General features: G+C 50.1%; 1 protein-coding gene and 1 non-coding gene across 2 annotated transcripts in view; both read right to left on the reverse strand.

Moving 5' to 3' along the window:
* Positions 1-2,218: 2,218 nt before the first annotated feature.
* Positions 2,219-5,670, reverse strand: 1700054O19Rik. Its single transcript, XR_383299.4, has one exon. It is a non-coding gene; the product is annotated as an RIKEN cDNA 1700054O19 gene (transcript).
* Positions 5,671-8,411: 2,741 nt separating this feature from the next.
* Zcchc24 (zinc finger, CCHC domain containing 24) overlaps positions 8,412-18,808 on the reverse strand; it is a 57,429-nt gene continuing 47,032 nt past the window's right edge. Inside the window, exons 3-4 of the mRNA NM_001101433.2 lie at positions 16,395-16,559; positions 8,412-12,170 (exon numbers count right to left, since the gene is read on the reverse strand). Of these exons, the coding sequence (NP_001094903.1) occupies positions 12,057-12,170; positions 16,395-16,559 (279 nt within the window). The 3' untranslated portion in view covers positions 8,412-12,056. The remainder of the gene's footprint in view (positions 12,171-16,394; positions 16,560-18,808) is intronic.

An 18,808-nucleotide genomic window follows, 5' to 3' on the forward strand; every position in this document is an offset into this window, starting at 1 on the left:
GAGGAACTGTATTAAAGGGTCACAGCGTTAGGAAGGCTGAGAACCACATCTGGGTTCTGCAAGATTTCGCTTCACGAAAAGCAATTCTGCAGATGTTTCATAGGTGCACTAAAGCCTAAAGCCTGGGACTCGCAGGATCCCGGGAGCGCATACAGAGCCTGAGCTGCTTGCTTGAGGCTGGATCTCACTCTGCTGCCTGAGCTGGTTTTAACTCCTGCACTGAAGAGACCGATTAGCTTCAGCTTCTCAAATAGCTGGATTGCTGGGTGCATGCTGAAGGACACAATAAAAAGCACTTCGCTCTTGAGTCATTTATTTAGTGTGCATGTGCATGTGCGTGTGCGTGTGCGTGTGCGTGTGTGTGTGTGTGTGTGTGTGTGTGTGTGTCTTGTACTGGGGACCAAACTCAAGGCCTTAGATAAGCATTCTATCACTGAACTATAACATAGCCCAGCTGGAGCCTACTGAGTACAAAACCAACTGTGTTTTAATTCAGGAATGCTAGGCTGGTTTAACATCAGAAAGATCAATGAATATAACAGTGTAACTTCATGTACACACACTATTAGGATAAGACCCCAAAGTTACAGGGCTTTGAAGGGGACAGAAGAAACATTTACAAAACACAGAGGCATAGTATCAAGTTGCCCTCTAAATACTTATCCTTACACCCATGGGCAAGGGCGAGCCTCAGCCCTCATCAGCGAAGCCTCTTTGCGCAGTCATAAAGGATGTCAGTTAATTGAGACTCACAACTGGCCAGAGTACAGAGAACAGATGGCGCTGGACTGTGCGTCCTTAAATGGTGCATCTGTATTTCACTGTCTCCCCACTAGGCTCAAGGAACATGTGGAAGATGAAACAGAAGGATTAGAGGGGCCAGAGGTGTGTGTATTGGAATATGGTGTCTTTTTGAGATAAAAATGGTGAGGTGAGGGCTGGCGAGGGGGCTCTACAGGTAAAGCCTTGCCACCAAGCCTGATGACTTAACTCTGGTCCATAAGACCTATGTGATGGGGGCTGGTGAGATGGCTCAGTGGGTAAGAGCACCCAACTGCTCTTCTGAAGGTCCGAAGTTCAAATCCCAGCAACTACATGGTGGCTCACAACCATCCGTAATGAGATCTGACTCCCTCTTCTGGAGTGTCTGAAGACAACTACAGTGTACTTACATATAATAAAAATAAATAAATCTTTAAAAAAAAAAGACCTATGTGATGGAAGAACTGACTCCAGCAGTCGTCTTTGACCTTCAGGCATGTGTTGTATGACATCTGTGTGCTTATAACACACATACACAACAGATAAATGTTTTTAAAGAGATATAACTGGCCATTAAGCACCTGAGGAGACACTGCAAATCATTAGTCATCAGAGAAATGCAGATGAAGACTACCACGGGCTACTTCACACCCGCTGGGATGTGTAATATAAAAAGTCAGATAGTACCAAGTGTTTGTAAGGATGTGGACGCAGTTCCTCGGATGGTTAGACAGAGTCACCATTTACCCAAGGGGAATGAAAACATGTATGCATACAAAAAGTTGTATGGCGCCGGGCGTTGGTGGCACATGCCTTTAATCCCAGCACTCAGGAGGCAGAGGCAGGCGAATTTCTGAGTTCGAGGCCAGCCTGGTCTACAGAGTGAGTTCCAGGACAGCCAGGGCTACACAGAGAAATCCTGTCTCGAAAAACCAAAAAAAAAAAAAAAAGTTGTATGGCTGTTTAAGCATGTTACTAATTCTGAGTAAAAGTTCAGGACAAAAATGTCCTACAGTTCAGCTGTACCACTTAGGAAAGATTGTCATAGCTGGGCTTATTGACACCCCATTATAGGAGGAGGGGGCAGAGGAGACATGGGACCTTTTTCTGACTATCCAGCTGCTTTCCCTATCCAGCTGGTTGTGTGCAGCTCTACTCTAATTGTACATGGCTTTGGGTCTCAGGAAAGAACTGGGGTATAGGCTGTCGAGGACTAGAAGGGGACCTCCATCTCTGAAGCCACAGGAAAACCATCAGTGTTGACAAAGACCTTTCAGTGTGGCTGCTTTGGGTCACCCTGGCTCCTGTCCATAATTTCTCTGCCGTAGAAATGGGTTGGTTCCACCAGGAGGTCTTTGGTGGAATCAAAATCTGGTTTGTCATGGGGGTTACAGAAGGAGAGGAGAGGAGAGGGGAGGAGAGGGGAGGGGGAGGGGAGGGGAGGGGAGTGGAGGGGAGGAGAGGAGAGGGGAGGGGAGTGGAGGGGAGGAGAGGAGAGGGGAGGAGAGGAGAGAAGGTGTTATTTAGTTATTCCCTGGGTAAACATTCTTACAACAGCCTATGGGTGTGTGAGTATCTTTGGAAGCCAAAAGAGGGGTGTCAGGTGCCCAAGAGCCAGAGTTGCTGGCAGTTTTGAGCCAGCAGATGTGGGTGTTGGGAACTGAGTTCAGGTTCTCTGCAAGCGCAACAAACACCTGCTGAGGCATGGCTCCAGTCCCTGTGAGGAGCGTTCCTTACACAATGTTGAAAACACTTGGCTCTGGGCATGATTACACATGACCATGACCACATTAACAACCATTTGATGTGTGAATTGTATGGAATGTGAACTGTTTCCTACTAGAAATATGTCTTAGCAGGGTCTTCTAATTCTTTTAGTATGGGAGATGCTTCCTCTGGGATTCTTCTGTCCTTCTGGACAGAATATTTGGTCTACTTATGGGCTCTCTCTCTCTCTCTCTCTCTCTCTCTCTCTTTCTCTCTCTCTCTGTGTGTGTGTTGTGTGTGTGTGTGTGTGTGTGTGTGTGTGTGTGTGTCAGTGTCCTTTTTCAAAGTGTCTGACCCACATAAGCTTATCATGGTATTTAAAAACAAAGATTTATGTGCTGGCGGGGATGCGTGTACGTGCGGACACTACATGTGTGAAAGTGCCTGCAGATGCGAGATTCCCAGGAACTAAAGTTACCAAACAGTTGTAAGTTGCCTGATATGGGTGCTGGGAAATGAACCTGGGTCCTCCCTCTGTAAGGGCAGCAAGAGCCTCTAACTGCTGAGCCATCTCTCCAGCCTAGTTATGGTATTTTTACACAAAGCAATCAGTTCTCCTCAGGCACAGGTGGGTGAGGGAGGGACCGGAACTTGAGGGTTGGGTTGGTTGTTGGATCCATGCACATGTTCCCATTCCAAACTTTAGGGTCCCATCCTTTATGTTCTTTCGCAGGAAATTCTTGACAAGACTGTAAATTCAAACAACAACAAGGGTGCAGCCACCTCCACAATTATGGGTTTGTCTCATGTGTGGGAAGCCGCCCTCACATTTGCCATTACAAGATGGCGCTGACAGCTGTGTTCTAAGTGGTAAACATAATCTGCACACGTGCAGGGGCAATTTTCCCGCCATGTGTTCTGCCTTTCTCGTGATGACAACTGGGCCAATGGGCTGCAGCCAATCAGGAAGTAATACGTCCTAGGCGGAGGATAATTCTCCTTAAAAGGGACGGGGTTTTGCCATTCTTTTTCTCTCTCTTGTTCTTGCTTTTTCTCTCTCTTGCTTTCTTGTTCTTTTTCTCTCTCTTGCTTTCTTGTTCTTGTTCTTTTTCTCTCTCTTGCTTTCTTGTTCTTGTTCCTTTTCTCTCTCTTGCTCTCTGGCTCTCTGGCTCCTGAAAATGTAAGCAATAAAGCTTTGCCGCAGAAGATTCCGGTTTGTTGCGTTCTTCCTGGCCGGTCGCGAGAACGCGTGTAAGAGTTGGTGCTGAGACCCGGGACGGGACGAGAAGACCCGGGACGAGAAGACCTGGGACGAGAAGACCTGGGACAAGAAGACCTGGGACAAGAAAACCTGGGACGGTTACCATCACTCATGTTTAGTGCAGTCAGCCCAGTGTGTGCGAGCGTCTTTTCCTGTCACAGAAGATTTTGCGCCCTCAGTCTATAGCTCGTACTGAGAACTGAAGGGCATACAAGTTTCATTTTCTTTTGGTAATCAATCAAGCATCCTCAAAAGAGCTCACTCATCACTGTCCTTTTGGTCATCCTTACTGTCATATGGTCAAGTGTCACAGACAGCTGGTCTCTCAAGGTACATTCTTATCACCTAGGTGTCATCCTAGGATACCATGATTAATTGTGATGTCACTGCCTGCTGTGGAGTGCTAGTATGCCATTTCTCACTGGCAGGCACTCCAGCTATTCCTTCAAGTCCAAATGCATAACCGCACTCCGGAATCCTGATACCACTCCTGGTACAAGCTGGGACCCAGCAGGAAACGGAAACAGCGCAATTGTTTGGACAAGGAAGGCAGTATCTGAGGGGACAAGAGGGTGGCAAAGGGTCTCTCCCCAGGGCCTTCTGCTGACAGAGTACCCATCAAAGGAACACTGCTATTGGCTAGACAAGTGAGAGAGATCTGTTTGCTGAGGCAGGTGATGATGAAGATAATGAGGTTACAAAAGGGAGGGTCAGGTACAACCTGAGAGCACTTACACGCACATTCGTACATTTCCATAAGGAAAAGGAGGAAATCTCTTACAGATTAAATTCGCCTGCCTGCAGGAAATGGCAGCTCTCAGATTCAGCCACCAGAGGACAGCAAAAGACCAGCTAGTTAGTACAAAAGGGGAAACACACACACACACACACACACACACCCCTCAACTCCCAAAGCACAGGAAATTCTGGGCTGGCATGTGTGTGGTGGAAGAGCAAGGAACATAGTTTGAAGTCTCTATGACATGCTGGGCTTTGCTAAAACCCAACAGGGAATCAGGCAGAGAGAATGGAATTAACAGGGTGTGTGCCTGGCAAAGAGAGAGGAACAACCCATGGGCCAAAGAAAGCTGACAGGTCCCAGGTTCGTTCTTCCCTGAGCAAGGCAGGAAGATGGCCTGCCAGTGGACAGGACAAGTGAAGGGTCATGGGGTCAGAACAGGGTGCATGGAGCCTGGGAAAGGCCAGTGGAATTCCGGGCTGCCTGGGAAGGAGCCCTGAGTTCTGTGGGTTTTCCTGGAGCAACCCTGAGAGGTTGTAGAAAGGGGCTTTTCGAGTCCCTCGGCCTCTTGGAACCTTAGCTTCCTCTAGGTGACTACTTCCTCTTACCCCCCGACCCCCACGAGTTACTTCAAGGAGCAAAAGAGATGATGTGTATGAAGTAGGAAGTCTGGTATCTGGCACACCTCACTCCCTGCCCCTCTGCCACCCTGGACCCATTTGGCCCGGCTTCCCTTGGAGTTCACCTCTGACCCAGGAGTGGGCACAGAGATGGAGAGGACAGCACACCCAACCTGTTACCAGAGAGTCACTGCCGTCTGTTTACCAGTCTCTCTTCAGAGCTCCCTACCCCCAAATACCAAGGCCATGAGTTGTCTAATTTGGGCCAGGACACTCCAGTATCCAGTAGATGTGACCGTGACCGAAGTGACATCACAGAAAACAGGATTCCTTCAACTGTGGAGGAAACTTGTGGCTGTGCCTGGGCTCAGGGCCCAGGGCTGGCTCTTGTCCCCATCTCAGATCTCCCTCTGCTGATGAGGGACTTAAGGCCTGTGGGCCCACAGGAAGTTCATTTCCCTTATGCTCTGAAGCTCCGTCACTCCTGTGAGAAAGCACTGGTCAAGGGGGGAAGGGTAAAGCTTTCCTGGACATCCTGGGGGCTAGACCCCACCCTCATCGAGCCCCACCACCACCAGAGAAGTGTACCATCCCACCCCCCACCCCCAAGGGCTCTCAGACTGCTGCAGGCAGCTAGCTGGCCTGCTGTGTGAGTTTTGTGTGTTTGTGCATACAAGTGGGGGAGGGGTGGGAGTGAGGGTAGGGCAGGGGAGCCAAGACCTCTAACACCTCCCCTGGGACTCCAGCATCTGGATAGATGAGGGAGGTAGTATGAAGGGGCCCTGAGCCCAGGACAGGCTGTTCCTAGCTCTGGCCAGAGCTGTGAGGGAACATTCAGCAGGCTTAACTCCCTGAGAGGCAAGCCCACCCTCCCTCAGCCATCGCCCTTCTCCACCTCAGCTGCTCCTCTACCTGCCAGGGGGCCAGGCGCAAGCACCTTGGTTAGCCAGGGTCTGTTTGGATGCCCAACCTTGGTACTTTCAGGCCATAGAGAACTGGGGTCAGGACACCTGGACACCAGTGGGGCCTGGCTGCTCATCTTACAGTGGATCTAACTCAATATCAGGGGGCCAAGCCTGGCCCCAAAGAAGATGGTAACTGAGACCCCAGCACAGTTGTAGGTATCCGGACCCTCCAGCCTCAGTTGCTCCGCTGGCCCCATTGGCATATTTCCCTCCACTTCAGCTCCCCTTAGGACTAGTAGAAGGATTTGTGAGACTAGAAAGCCCAGAGAGCTGCCAGAGTCTGGGAGGGAGGGGACAACTTGAGGATCAAATCCTGCCTCTGCCACAAGCCCAGTTGGTGACATCAGGAACTTTCTGGGTACCCTAGCTTGTTCCTGAAGCTGGGCTGGCTTCTCACATCCCTCCAAAATCTCTTCTTTAGTGGCTGCTGCTCTCTTCTAGGCCCCTTAGTGGCTATTGCCTCTGTAACGGAAAGCCTTCCTGTCCAGGGAAATTATTGATTTCCACGGATTGGGGAAGTGTCAAAATCCAGCCTGTGTTTGCTTTGAGTTTGGTTTTGTGTGTGTGTGTTGGGTGTGTGTGTGTGTGTGTCTTAAAGCACCAAAGTGCGCGCGCGCGCACACACACACACACACACACACACACACACACACACACATTGGGGCTTGATGGGGGACATGTTGGGAGAAGGCTGAGCCAGACAACTGAAAGCCAACATGGAAGCTTCAGGCTGGGCTCCGAGTGAGCAGATAGCACAGGGGCCCTGGGTTCAAGGCTTACTCCTCTTCCCACTCCATCAGGCAATTGTTCCCACTCCTGAGCTAAGTGTTGCTGGCTAAGCTGCAGACAGTGGGACCAAGAGGTCATCTCCCCTGGGCCTGCCTTACTGCCAGGCAGCTGCTGGGACTCATGTTCACTGGTCTCCTTTATCTGGATAGTACGCTGAGGGAGTGGCGCCTCAGAGAGATGGATGAAGTGGGGGAGGCACGGCTGGCCTAGAAGGCAGCCCTGCAGAGGACAGGGAGCTCTCAGGCAACTAGTAGTTGAGGTCCCAGCAGTTGGCAAGTGACCAACTATGGAGCTGCACACACAAGTCACCCTGTCCTTTGCTTACTCTGCTCTGTGGGGTCCCCTTCACTCACCTGCCTGGCCAAACTGATACTGACTATCCAAGCAGACCGCAGCCTGCCTGACATTTACACACCCGATGATAAGTGGAAATTCTCTTTATGTTACTCTGAAGAAGAGGGCTCCGTGGCTTCCAGGGTTCACCCTACAACCCAAATCAGATACGGGTCTTGCTTCTGGAGTTAGTCGTCTGTGTTTTTTGCTGTCCTGTCCCCTTGTCCCCTCTGGTTTTCTCAGCTCTGTCTGGAGGCCACAGTCTGGAGGCAGGAGCTCACCCACACACATGCACTTTGACCTGTTTAAATTTAGCAATCTGGATATTAAAACTCAGAATTGGGATTTCCCATTTTCTTCCCCATCCCCTGCCCACCAGGCAGCAGTAGTCTCACATGGTGGGTTGGCTCCAGCCAGGGACTGGATGCTCCCGAAGCGGTGCTGGAGGCCCCTCCTCACTAACCCCTCACAGACGGTACCAATACTCAGTCCATCTGTCAACACCTCCCTACCCCTGCTGCCAGGGCCATAAGGGGACTCCTCAAACCAAGTGATGCTCAAGGGGCACAGTGCACCCAGGGGATCTTTAAGAACCCAAGGACACATTCAGACCAATGTATTAGCATTGCTGTCTCTGGAGGTGACGGGTGAGCCACAAGGCTGAGGGGAAGTACTGGTCCTTCATCAAGAGGCTTCATGGACAGGTTGCTTCTCGTGTGTTCCTTTGCCCTACAGATGCCAGCTGGTGACAGCCCTATGCAGTCCCTCCTTTGCTCAAAAGAACTCCCTATTCCCTCTCCTCTGGAGCCTTCCATGTGTTTGCACGTGATAGCCAGGATCTCGCTCGGACCCTAATCCTGGCTCACAGTCAAGCACGTGCCTCCACACCGGAGCCCGGGGCTGCAGTCTGAGGCTGAGTTACTCCTATATATGGTTACCCAGGAGTGAGTCCCATCTGAGCTAATGTGTGACTTAATCTGCTGACAATCTCACCCAGTTGGGGCCCCACTTGGCGAGAACCCTCACTCTGGAAGGAGTGTCCACATGAGGAGGGCAAAGGGGCTGGGAGGAGGCAGGTCATTGGTGGAAACAGGGCAGAGACAATATGTCCAACTTTGAAAGTAAATGCCACCCAAGTTCTTCCCACCCCTGCTTTGTCCCACATCTGTGAAAAGGTCCAGCTTCTCGCCCCACCCCCACCCCCGTGTTCCCATATACAAACTCACGAGCCTCCATCTTTCCAAAGTCCTTTTAATACAGCACAGAAAGGCTATATTTTCATAGGCAAGCTTTATATAGTCTCCAGGAATAAGGCACACAACGGAATGCCACCCCGAGGCCGTCCCTTTCGGGGAGGGGAGGAACTTTCTCCATGTACCCTCAAGGCGGGGCTCACGGGCTCTGTTTGTCTTTTTAGCTGAGTGCACACACATAGACAGATACAGACACAGACAGGGTCACCACACAGGGCTGCAGGAGTTGGTACAGGGAAGTTGGCCATGAAGCAGGGGATAAGCCTCATTTCCACTTCCCAGAGGGCTGCAAACACCCCTCATTTCAGTATTAGTTTTTGCACTGGCTACACTGTAGTGAGGTTGGATTAGACTTTAAAGTAAATTCAAGTCCATTAGAGCTAGGGGGCAGGTGTGAGGGCTTAGTGGACAGATCCAAGATCAAAGAGCATGGGGCTTCCAGGCAGGCCTGGAACCTCCTCCGGGGTCCTTGTACCTCCTTGGGTCCTGCTGACAAGGCCACTGGGCTCACAGACCAAAGGGTCTGTTTGTTCGATGAGTCCTCTTCGTTTGTCAGTTCCCCACCCTTCTCCTAAAAAGTAATAAAACTGTAGAAACAAGGCAATGACACAAAGATGCAGGGGGAAAGATTCCATGCCACCTGTCATCTTCATTGGAAGAGGCACAAAGGATCGCTGTTCCCTTTTTACCGTGTTGCCCACTGATAACTTCCCTTAAAAAGGCAATACTTCCAAAATACACAAATGTATAAATACAGGACAAGAGCATATTAATAAGTCTAAACACTTGAATAATATACTGGCTGCTTAATACTGATATTTTCATCCAAGGAAAACAAAATTAATAAAAAAAAACCATAGCTTAAAAGATTGCAAAGATTTTTTTCCTCGTTAGAATTATGTACCAGCGTCATATAATAATTCTATGTAGATAATATTTCCTCCTTAATCTAGTTCACTTGCATACTTTTTACAGACCAAAGCATAGAAAAAATAACAAGAAAAAAAGGAAAAGTTCTCACCATAAATATCTTCTTATAGCTCAACCAGACTTGCAAAATACATCTAAAAATCAGTTTGATATGGATTGCGCTTTCAAAAGCACTGACATTTAAACGCATGCCTTTCTGTTGTTTTCCATTTTAATAGTATCAAGCCATCATATTTTTCTTTTCTTTTCTTTTTAAAAAAAAGACCCTCAAATATATACAAACAAAAATCATTATGAAGAATTTGGGGGCTGGGGGAAGGCTACCAAGTTCCATGTCCAAAGAAAAACTGGTAACCATGCAGAAATTTTAACATCTATGAATTTTTTCCCAAAATACACACATAGCATTTTTTTAAAAAAAAGAAAGAATTCTGTGTCAAGTATAACTCAAAATAAATAGAAATTAACAAGAAGAGCTATTGAATACTTCATATGGGGTAAACACCATTCTCTCTCAACTAGATCACTAGATCTACCGACTGCAAGCGATTGTCCCTTTTGAGTGTATTACAACCACACGCTTTCCTGTCCCCTGGGCTCGTAGGCCCTCTGAACATTGACTCTCCCGGCACCCAGCCTTGACAGTGGCATCTTTTGCTAGCTTCAGGAAGATCACACGTTCAGCAGGACGGGTGATCGGGGGGCCTGGCTGTACACAGACATCAGTCTAGTGACCGAAACGGTCCTTTTAGGCTGATAGCTCACCTTCTACTGGCCCTGGCTTTCTGAAAACTGTCGCTAGCTCTTTGCATTTTTGACCCAAATTACCTATTTCCAATTTGTCCTCATTTGGGACACAGGTGCACTGTTTATTGCCATGACACCCTCTTTAGAGTCCCAGTGGGATGCCAAAAAGAAAAAAATCCCTTTCCTAGCAACAGGAAGCTTGGCATGGGGCAGCCTTAGTGCAGCAGCAAGACTGGAGAGTCCTTGGTGCTGGATGCTCACCGTCTGCAGCCCAGCATGCTACCACTCGAGGGCAGCACGGTGGCAGCTAATAGTCTGGGCTGCCACAGATAATACCTTTGTTAAGTGCTCAGAGAGTATGTTCTCCCAAAATCTACCCTGCAGCTAGCTGCTGCAGACATACAACCATCTCTTCCACTTACCCCCTGGACCCTTGCTTAACACTTCACGTCAGTCATACAAAACATTTTCATTTGAAAACAAAAGGCAACTGGGCACCATATGTAAACACTGAATTTCAGGCCGATTTCATGGTCTGATTTTTTTTCCCTCTCTCTCTCCATAGAAGCATAGTATGAGTCAAGAAAGTCAGTCCTGGCAGCTGGTGAAGAGGAGAAAGACCAGAGAGGTGTGGCTTGTCACAGGGTAGGGGGCACACTGCTGACCCTGGCCAGGACAACAGCCACCCTGCGACCATGTGACATGCCAGGTAATCTCTCTGCCTCCTTAGGAAGTAGGAAATCTCTATCCTCAGTTTCCAAAGGAGAGGTTCTGTGGCTCATTTTAGGCTTGCCCAGTGTTGGGGGGCTGAGGAGAAAGAGGAGGAGGGGTCCTCTTTCGTCTTCTCAGGGGATGGGGACATCAATCAGGTAAGGAGGGCTATAGGAGAGGACATCTTAAGTGGCTATCAGGACAGAGGCTGGAGGGCGGGGCACCTAGATGTTTAGAGACAAATCTCCCCCCACCCCCGACCCCTAGTGACACTCTGTTCCAGAGGCAGCCAGCTCTCTTCTAGAAGTTCAGAGGTCACTGGGACCTCTTGTTTTCTGGTGCCACTTTGTCATTTAACTAATGGGGAGACTAAGGCTGGGGATGAGATGTCCTTGCCCCAAGTGGCAGAAAGCGGCTCCAGACTGCCAAGGCCCCCCTCCTTCATGCCAGAACAGTCTTACGGCTTTTGTGGGGTGGCATCCCGGTCATGGGTGGGAGGCTAAGGGTCAAGAGAGAGAGCAGGTGACAGAACCCAAGCCTACAGGACAGTCTGGGGGAGGTCATGGGAAGTGGTGATGCCTCATGTCCCTAGGATGTCTTGGCACACTGGTTACTGTTCGATGTCTCCATTGCCTCACCCTCTTGCCTGTCTCATTGGCAGAGGGAGGCTGTGTTTAGCTACCAGGTACAGTGCAGTGATGTCAGGGCTGGTGAGATTAAGGACTCAGTGTGGGCAGGGACAGAGGGCCACTCCTCAGTAGCTGCTAGAAGAAGTGACTGTCCACTGTGGCTACAGATCAGGAATGACTTGGGACTTTCTAGAGTGGTTTTTCATACGAGGCAAGCTGCAAGGTGCTGGGTGGGACAGGGCCTGGTTGGTCTTGGAGGGAGAACTTCCCTCAGGCCTCAGGATTCACAGTTCATTTAGTGTACTTGTGGCAGATGCAGGGTCGCTCAGCCTCCAAAGACACTCAGGATGAGAGCTTTCAAGAACATCGAGACCTCTGCTGGCCTCTGTCCTTCTACAGAGCCCAGGCCTATGGTGAAGAGACCCTGAGCCTCCTGTCTCTGCACCCTGTTGGGAGCATGTCAGCTACTCTGCCAGCATGTGAGACAAGGACACACGCCTCCTCTGCTTAAACCCACAGGCCCGTGACATCTCCTCAAGCATGCGGACATTCAGCCCTTTGGGCAACACAGGGAGGTGGCAGCTGAGGGGTGCTACAGTGGTGGCCAAGATCACTGCACACGGCGACAGTAGTAGCCCAGGACCTTGCACTTTTCGCAGAGGTGCTGAGGGTGCTCCTTGCTCTGGTCAGACACATCCAGGCCGTCAGGCTTCTCCAGGGGTCTCTGCAGAGAAGGAGAGGAAGGGGCCGAGGGGCGGGGGGGGGGGGGAGAGAATCTGCAGTTACAGAGATAGCTCAGCCAGTGCCTTGGCATCCCACCTCTTGCCTGTTTGCAGACACTTGTGTCCCAGAGGAGGCTCAGATGAAATTTCTGGGCTGGCAAGAACCAAGGCAGGGTTCTTAGACCCAGAGCCCATGGCAGATACGTTGCTTGATCCACAGAGAGGTCTGGGCAACTGCCCCCTGAATGCAGATTAGAAACCTCCCAAATCTAGCCCAGAGTAAATTCAGGACAGGGGTGCAAAGGCATCTACCAGATGAAGAAACTGAGTCTCAGTCAAGAGAAGCCCCAACTCACATCTGTCCCTTCAATCCAGTGGCTTTGGGAGTCACTTACCCTGGACATAGCTACATTTCAGCCCCAGAGACAACAGGGCTCTTAGTTCCATAAAGCCAATCTGGGGTCTGGGGTCAACCCCAGCCAATTCCTGGCTTAGTGCCTGCCCATTTATCGAATGACTACATGAACTCGTTTTCTAACAGAGAAACTGAGGCCCAGGGAAAGGAGGTGACTTAGGCCTACTGTGCCACTTTAGCGTGATCCTTGTCTGTAAAGCATGTTGTCACACTGCTCATTTGCAAAGTTTGGAGAAACCCCAAGGGATACTGGCTAATGGTAACCTGGGCAGCATTAGGCACACACAAGTACCCCTCTAAAACTTGCATGTGCTAAGTGTGTGTTCACATGTATACATGTGTTGCTTCAGCTTGAGTGTGGAGGTCAGAGGACAACTTGGAGGAGCCCGTTCTCTTCTGCCATGTGAGTCCTTGGGATCAAACTCAGGTCATCAATGTTGGTGGCAAAGTCCCTTTTCCCTTGAGGCACCTCACCAGCCCTCAACCATTTTTTTGTACTTTGGATGGCTTGGGGTTCTTGGCTTCCTCTCCCTCCCTGACCTACCCATAATAGCCAGCCAAAGACCTGTAAACATCGCAAAGATCACGAGGAGTGGCTCTGTAGTGGACAGTATTTCAGTTGGCTACAAAGACTATTCTCCTTCCAAGCCCAGAATGACACCATGGCAACAGAAGGGTCCTCTACTCAGACTCAGAGGCTCAGAGGAAGCTGGTCAGGGCCAGCTGGGAGCCATCTGCCAAGAAGAGGGGAGCAGAAACTATAGGCTGACATGGGGTTGGGGCAAAGACCCTTGGATACCAGTGACATGCCCAGGATGGTCAGGGAAGGGCAGCTGATATGGACGCAGTCCACTGTGTAGACTGTTAATTACTCAAGAGTACCAGCTGCTTTTCTGCCTTGACCAGGCCTTGACCCAAGCTGACATTCAGGGCAGTTAGGCAAATGGCTAGAGTGTTCTAAATGGTGAAGGTTTAGGCAGCAAGTGGCCAGAGTTCTACCTCTTAGCTGCCCTAGAAGGGGGTATCCCATAACTCAGCCTTTTAAGTTTTAGCTACAGAGGAAAGGCCTGGAAGAAGGAGAGCCTGGGTTTGGAACTGGGGGCCTTTCAGAGGACTGGCCTCATCCCTCCTATTCTGTCCCAGCAGGGGAGAGGAGAAAGAGCTTGACTTCCTGGCAGACCAAGTCCCAGAGGGCAGCTTACCCTCCATTCACTGTGTGGCCATGGCCTGGCCACCTGACTTCTATGAGTCCGCAAACCAAGTAAAGACAAAGGCTAGATGGAAAAACACCCCTTCTGATGTCGTTGAGTTTGAAAATTAATGGGAGGGGGACAGTGATACAGGGTCACTCAGAGTAGGAGGTGCTAAGCCACCCCCTGCTGGTCCAAGGGTCCCAGAAACAGAGCAGCACAGATCTCTCCATTTGGGTTTGCATGCCTCCAGGGCGGGGTCATTGTATGTTCTATATGAAGAACTCCATCTTGAGCTGGAATCTGGTCCCTACGCTTTCATCTTGGATGTTCCCAGCACCCAGGGCCTCCTCCCATGCTCTCTGCTCAGGATGGTGACTAGTGGAGCATGTTATCTACCCCAGGCCAAACCCAAGCTGTCTAGTCAGTTTCCACGGCTCCCCTCAGCTCTTCCCAGGCCCTCCACGAGCCAGCTTTCTAGTAGGGGATAGAGGGACAAGAGTGGGCTAGTCTACACTGTCTCTGCTCCTCCTTTTGTATGGCTAGGCACTGCCATGGAACTCAGGCTGACTCAAGGGGACAGCTTCCATAAGACTGGTGTTTTACCACAGATGAGGAAACCATAAGCCATTTAAAAGTCTTACCCAGAGTACTCCAGAGAGGAAACAGTGAACCCCAAGCCCCATACTCTCAGGCATGCTGCCTGTCCTCCTCCCAGAGCTCTAGATCTCATGCTCTCTCCTAGCCTGTTCCAGGTCCCTGGCTTTCGGTCCCTGGGGCGGCATCCTCCTTTGCGGCCGCTTCCACCCTTGTGGTCCTGAGAACTCGCTTGCACTGCTCTGCCCACCCTGCCAGGCACTGCTGTCCTGGTTTCTATGCCAGGGGCTGACAGAGATCCAGAGCTCCCACGGGTAAGGGCAGAGCCAATGAGGAGAGCTGAGAGGCTTGCAGAGTGTTCTGGAAAACTGCTCTGCCCATGTCTCTGCAGTGTGTCCACAGCTCGTAGTATCACACGTCAGACAGCTTTGAACACCACCTCTGCCATCCATTGGCTGATGGCTGCTACCTCAGCTCATCTTTCTACAGCCTGAGCTAGCAGGTTAGTGACAGGTGTCATCTAGGCTTAGCTGTGTGTGTGTGTGTGTGTGCACGTGTGTACTAGACAGTAAATGATTCTATAACTACCGAGCTCCACAAAGACTTCATAATGTCTGTGTGGACAGTCAGCAAGTAATTTAGCATCTCTTTGCATGATTGTTCTCCTTCATAAAATATACGTAATAGAAGTCCTGTTTCATGGGGTTGTGGTTAGAAGGGTACCTGGCTCATGGGGAACTGTCCATACATTAGTATTAATATTGAATATTATCAGTAATGTTTTGAAAGGGCAGGACCACCATCAGCTGAATCCTTGGGAAATACTCTTGGCCTACACTGGCCGGCCCAAGCCTGAGGTTCCTTAAAACTGTTTTTCTCCTTGGCCTTGGTCAATGTGGATTCTAGCCAGCTGCTAAGACTTACTCAGCCTGCAGCCTCAAGTTGCCAGTGGGGAGCTTGGGGGAGCTGTCAGGATGACTCCCCTCCGTGGAAGGAAACACCCAGCAGCTGGGACTGATCTGTGAACTGCCCCACCCCACCCCCAGCCCCCAGCAGGGGAGCAAAGCCCGTGTGTTTTCCTCTCTTCTGGGGTGGGAGGGGGGCTGGGTTGTCTGGGGGAGACACAGTTGGAGTCTGACAGGAAACAGATGTAGTGGGGGCAGGGTTTCTCAGAGGAGTGAGGTGGCCCAGGTCAGCACTGGGGGAGGGGCAAGAGGACAGGCTCCACTCCCTCACAAGGAGAGCAAGGGGGAGGTATTCCCAAATCTCAAGCCAAAGAAAGGAACACAAGGACCCAGGAACCCAGAACGTGGCTGGTGTGTGTGCTGCAGGGTGCGATTGTTCAAAACCTATTGCCTTTGTGTACCTCAATCTTCCCAAAGCACACAGTAGGTGCTCAACAAATACTGGCTGGATGATGGTGAGTGGGAAGCATGGAGCTTCGAGCTCTTGAAAGATTCATCTAGATTGGGCTCTTCTGTGTAGAGCCAGGCTGGCAGGTCAGCAGGCTACACTTAGGCTATGCTGGTAGGATGTGGGATGGAGGAAGGCAGGGAAAGCCATCAGGGACCGAGGGGTATCTTGGCAAGATGGAAGGGACCCCATACTTAGCCTGTCCTGCCAGACACTGGCCCACACAGAAAAACTGCCACGTGTCCAGTTCCTCTGCCTCTGAGTGTGCGAACTGGTTCTGCCTTTCTGTCTAGGTCATAAGACAGTCTGTGAGTCCCCCAGACCTGCAGCCCAGATCCTCGGAACCCAGACACTAGAAGACTTGTAGAAACTGAGCTGTCCTAATTCCCTGTCCTCCCAGTCATCCACCATGGCTTACCCTTCCTGCCTACCCCACCCACACACCTCAGCTTCAGGTTCCAGAGTAGAGAGCCAGTGAAGCCTCAGAAGGGGGAAAGAATCACCCTGCAGGGAGCCTGAAAGAGCGCCCTGCGACTTCCCCCAGCCCCACCCACTGCAGGCTGCTCAGTCCCACAGCTAGCTCCACCCCTACCCAGGCCCCGCCTACCCACCTGCTTGTGCGGGTACACGTTGATGTGGCACTTGATGCACTCCTGCCCCATGTTGGCCCAAGAGTTCCCACTCATCCATTTTCTCTTGCATTTGGGGCACTTGTACTCGCCAAAGCAGCGCTTCTTGCCTTGGTACGGCGTCAGACCCTCACCTTTGGGGCGTGCCTGGAGAGACAGGAAGTAAATACAGGAAAATGAGGGCTCAGCCTTCAGCTCTCATGGCCTGCATCCCATCCCCATACTTGCTTTACGGTGTGCTGGGAATCAAACCCAGGACCTCGTGCAGACTGGACAAGCCCTCTACCCACTGAGCTACAACTCCAACCCAACTAAGCTTGGCGTTTCTGTCACGACGGCCAGCACCAGTAGCTACTGTATTCTCCTTCAGGGCTGCACGGTGGCAGAATTCATGCAAGTTCGTCGTGTGCTACAATGAGTGCTTGGTACACGTGTATACATGCCTGTATACATGCCTGTGAGTGGATTTGTAGAGTAAATTTCCAGAAGTGAAACTCCTGAGGCAAAGGTTATGAGCGCCATTTTTTAGCGATAAGACCTATTGCCGCTGCCTCAACTCCCACAATGCTTCACCAGTTTCGTGTTCCGGACCCTCTGGAGTAGAGTCCCAGAAACAACTCATAAGCTTTAAACTGTGCACAGTTCTGAGGAACAAGATGAGAGCCACATGCCTGAAGCATCAGAGGTCTCATTGCTCCGTGAGTCCATAGTATATACGCTACCCGCTACCTGCTCATTAGTTCTTCAGTGACTGCCTGATACTGATGAATGGTACCATCTACAGTGCTTATGTTCAAGTGGCTCTCATTTTACATACGAATTGACCTGAAGCACAGGTCAACCCATATTCCAAGGAGGTGTTGTAAAGTGCTTCTCTTACCTGAAAGGGGGAAATCTACCAATACCATGAAGGTCCAAGTTGCTAAAAATGTGTGTTGAGAACCAAGCCTCTGCTGGGAAATCTAAGAGAGATTCATGCTAGTTTTTTTTTCTTTATAATTATTATACATAAGTACACTATAGCTGTCTTCAGACATACCAGAAGAGGATTACAGGTAGTTGTGAGCCACCATGGTTGCTGGGATTTGAACTCAGGACCTTTGGAAGAGCAGTCAGTGCTCTTACCTGCTGAGCCATCTTGCCAGTCCCTCATGCTAGTTTTGATCTTGCCATTGTATCCCCTAGTTCCAGCCCCAGAGCAGGCATCTTGAAATGTACCTTTCTCCATGAGGGGAGACTATAGTATCACTAATCTAAAAGGTATGAGATTCTCTCAGAGCAGGTTTGACAGACATCTTTCATAACGAGCAAGAGGCATCTTTGCATGTATTTAAGAATGATTTGCTAGTGTACTCACATGCATAAAATAAATAAATAAGTCTTAAAAACAAAAGAATGGCTTGCTCATATTCCTCAGAGTATTTTCTGTGCACGTTTTAAAATATTTTCTATGCACATGCATGCAGGTGCCTGCTGCAGTCAGAAGAGGGTGTCAGATCACCTGGAGCTGGAGTTACAGGCAGCTGAGAGCCAATCAATATGGGTACTTGGAACTGTACTCTGTTCCTCTGAAACAGCTGCAGAAGGGCTTACCACTGAGCCATCTTTTCAACCCTACCCTTTTTCTTGTTGACTTGCAACTGCATTTTATATATGAAAGGACCTAGTACTCTCCTGAACAGCTTGATGTCTTTGTTGAAACATGATCCAAATAATGCATGCCTCACTCATTGAAAATGGTCACTTCAATGGTTTTTAGTATATTCAAAGTTGTGCACGGTCTGATTTTAGGATACATTTGTCACCCTCTAAAAGTCACTCTGTGCTCCTTCATGCCTGCTTCCTGTTCTACTTCTCTGTGCATATAATCTGCTTCCTGTCTCTGTAGATCTCCCTAGCTTACACTCATCCTTTTGTCTGGTTTCTTCCACTTCACGTAATGTTGTTGAGGCTCGAGCATGCTGAAACATGTGTCCATACTTCACCCTCTCTTGCTGCCTAGGAATACTCACTGTATGCCAATGACGTGACACAGGGCACTCTGGGCTGCTTCTCTGTCAGGGTTGTTATAAATGAAGTGATGTGAGCCTGCACATGCACACAGAGGAGGGTTTCTTAAAGTTGGATTTCTTACCACAGGATTTAAAACTGGGAGACAACCCAGAACTGTGGGCCGTCACCAGCGGTGGGTTTTCACTAGCTGAGGTGGAGGAGTGGCTGACCACTAGAGCCAGTGTTCACTCTTTTCAAGTCACCTCTTCTTGCCACAGCTCCCTCCACACACCTGCCCTGCTTGGCTCTTGTGGGCTTTGAGTTTGAGAGGCCTGGACAAAGCTCCGTGTGTCATCATCAAGTGTGGTATCCAGCCTGGCAGTGGCGGGATTGTCCGGCAACGT

Source organism: Mus musculus, chromosome 14 (assembly GCF_000001635.26).
Source record: "Mus musculus strain C57BL/6J chromosome 14, GRCm38.p6 C57BL/6J".
NCBI lineage: Eukaryota > Metazoa > Chordata > Mammalia > Rodentia > Muridae > Mus > Mus musculus.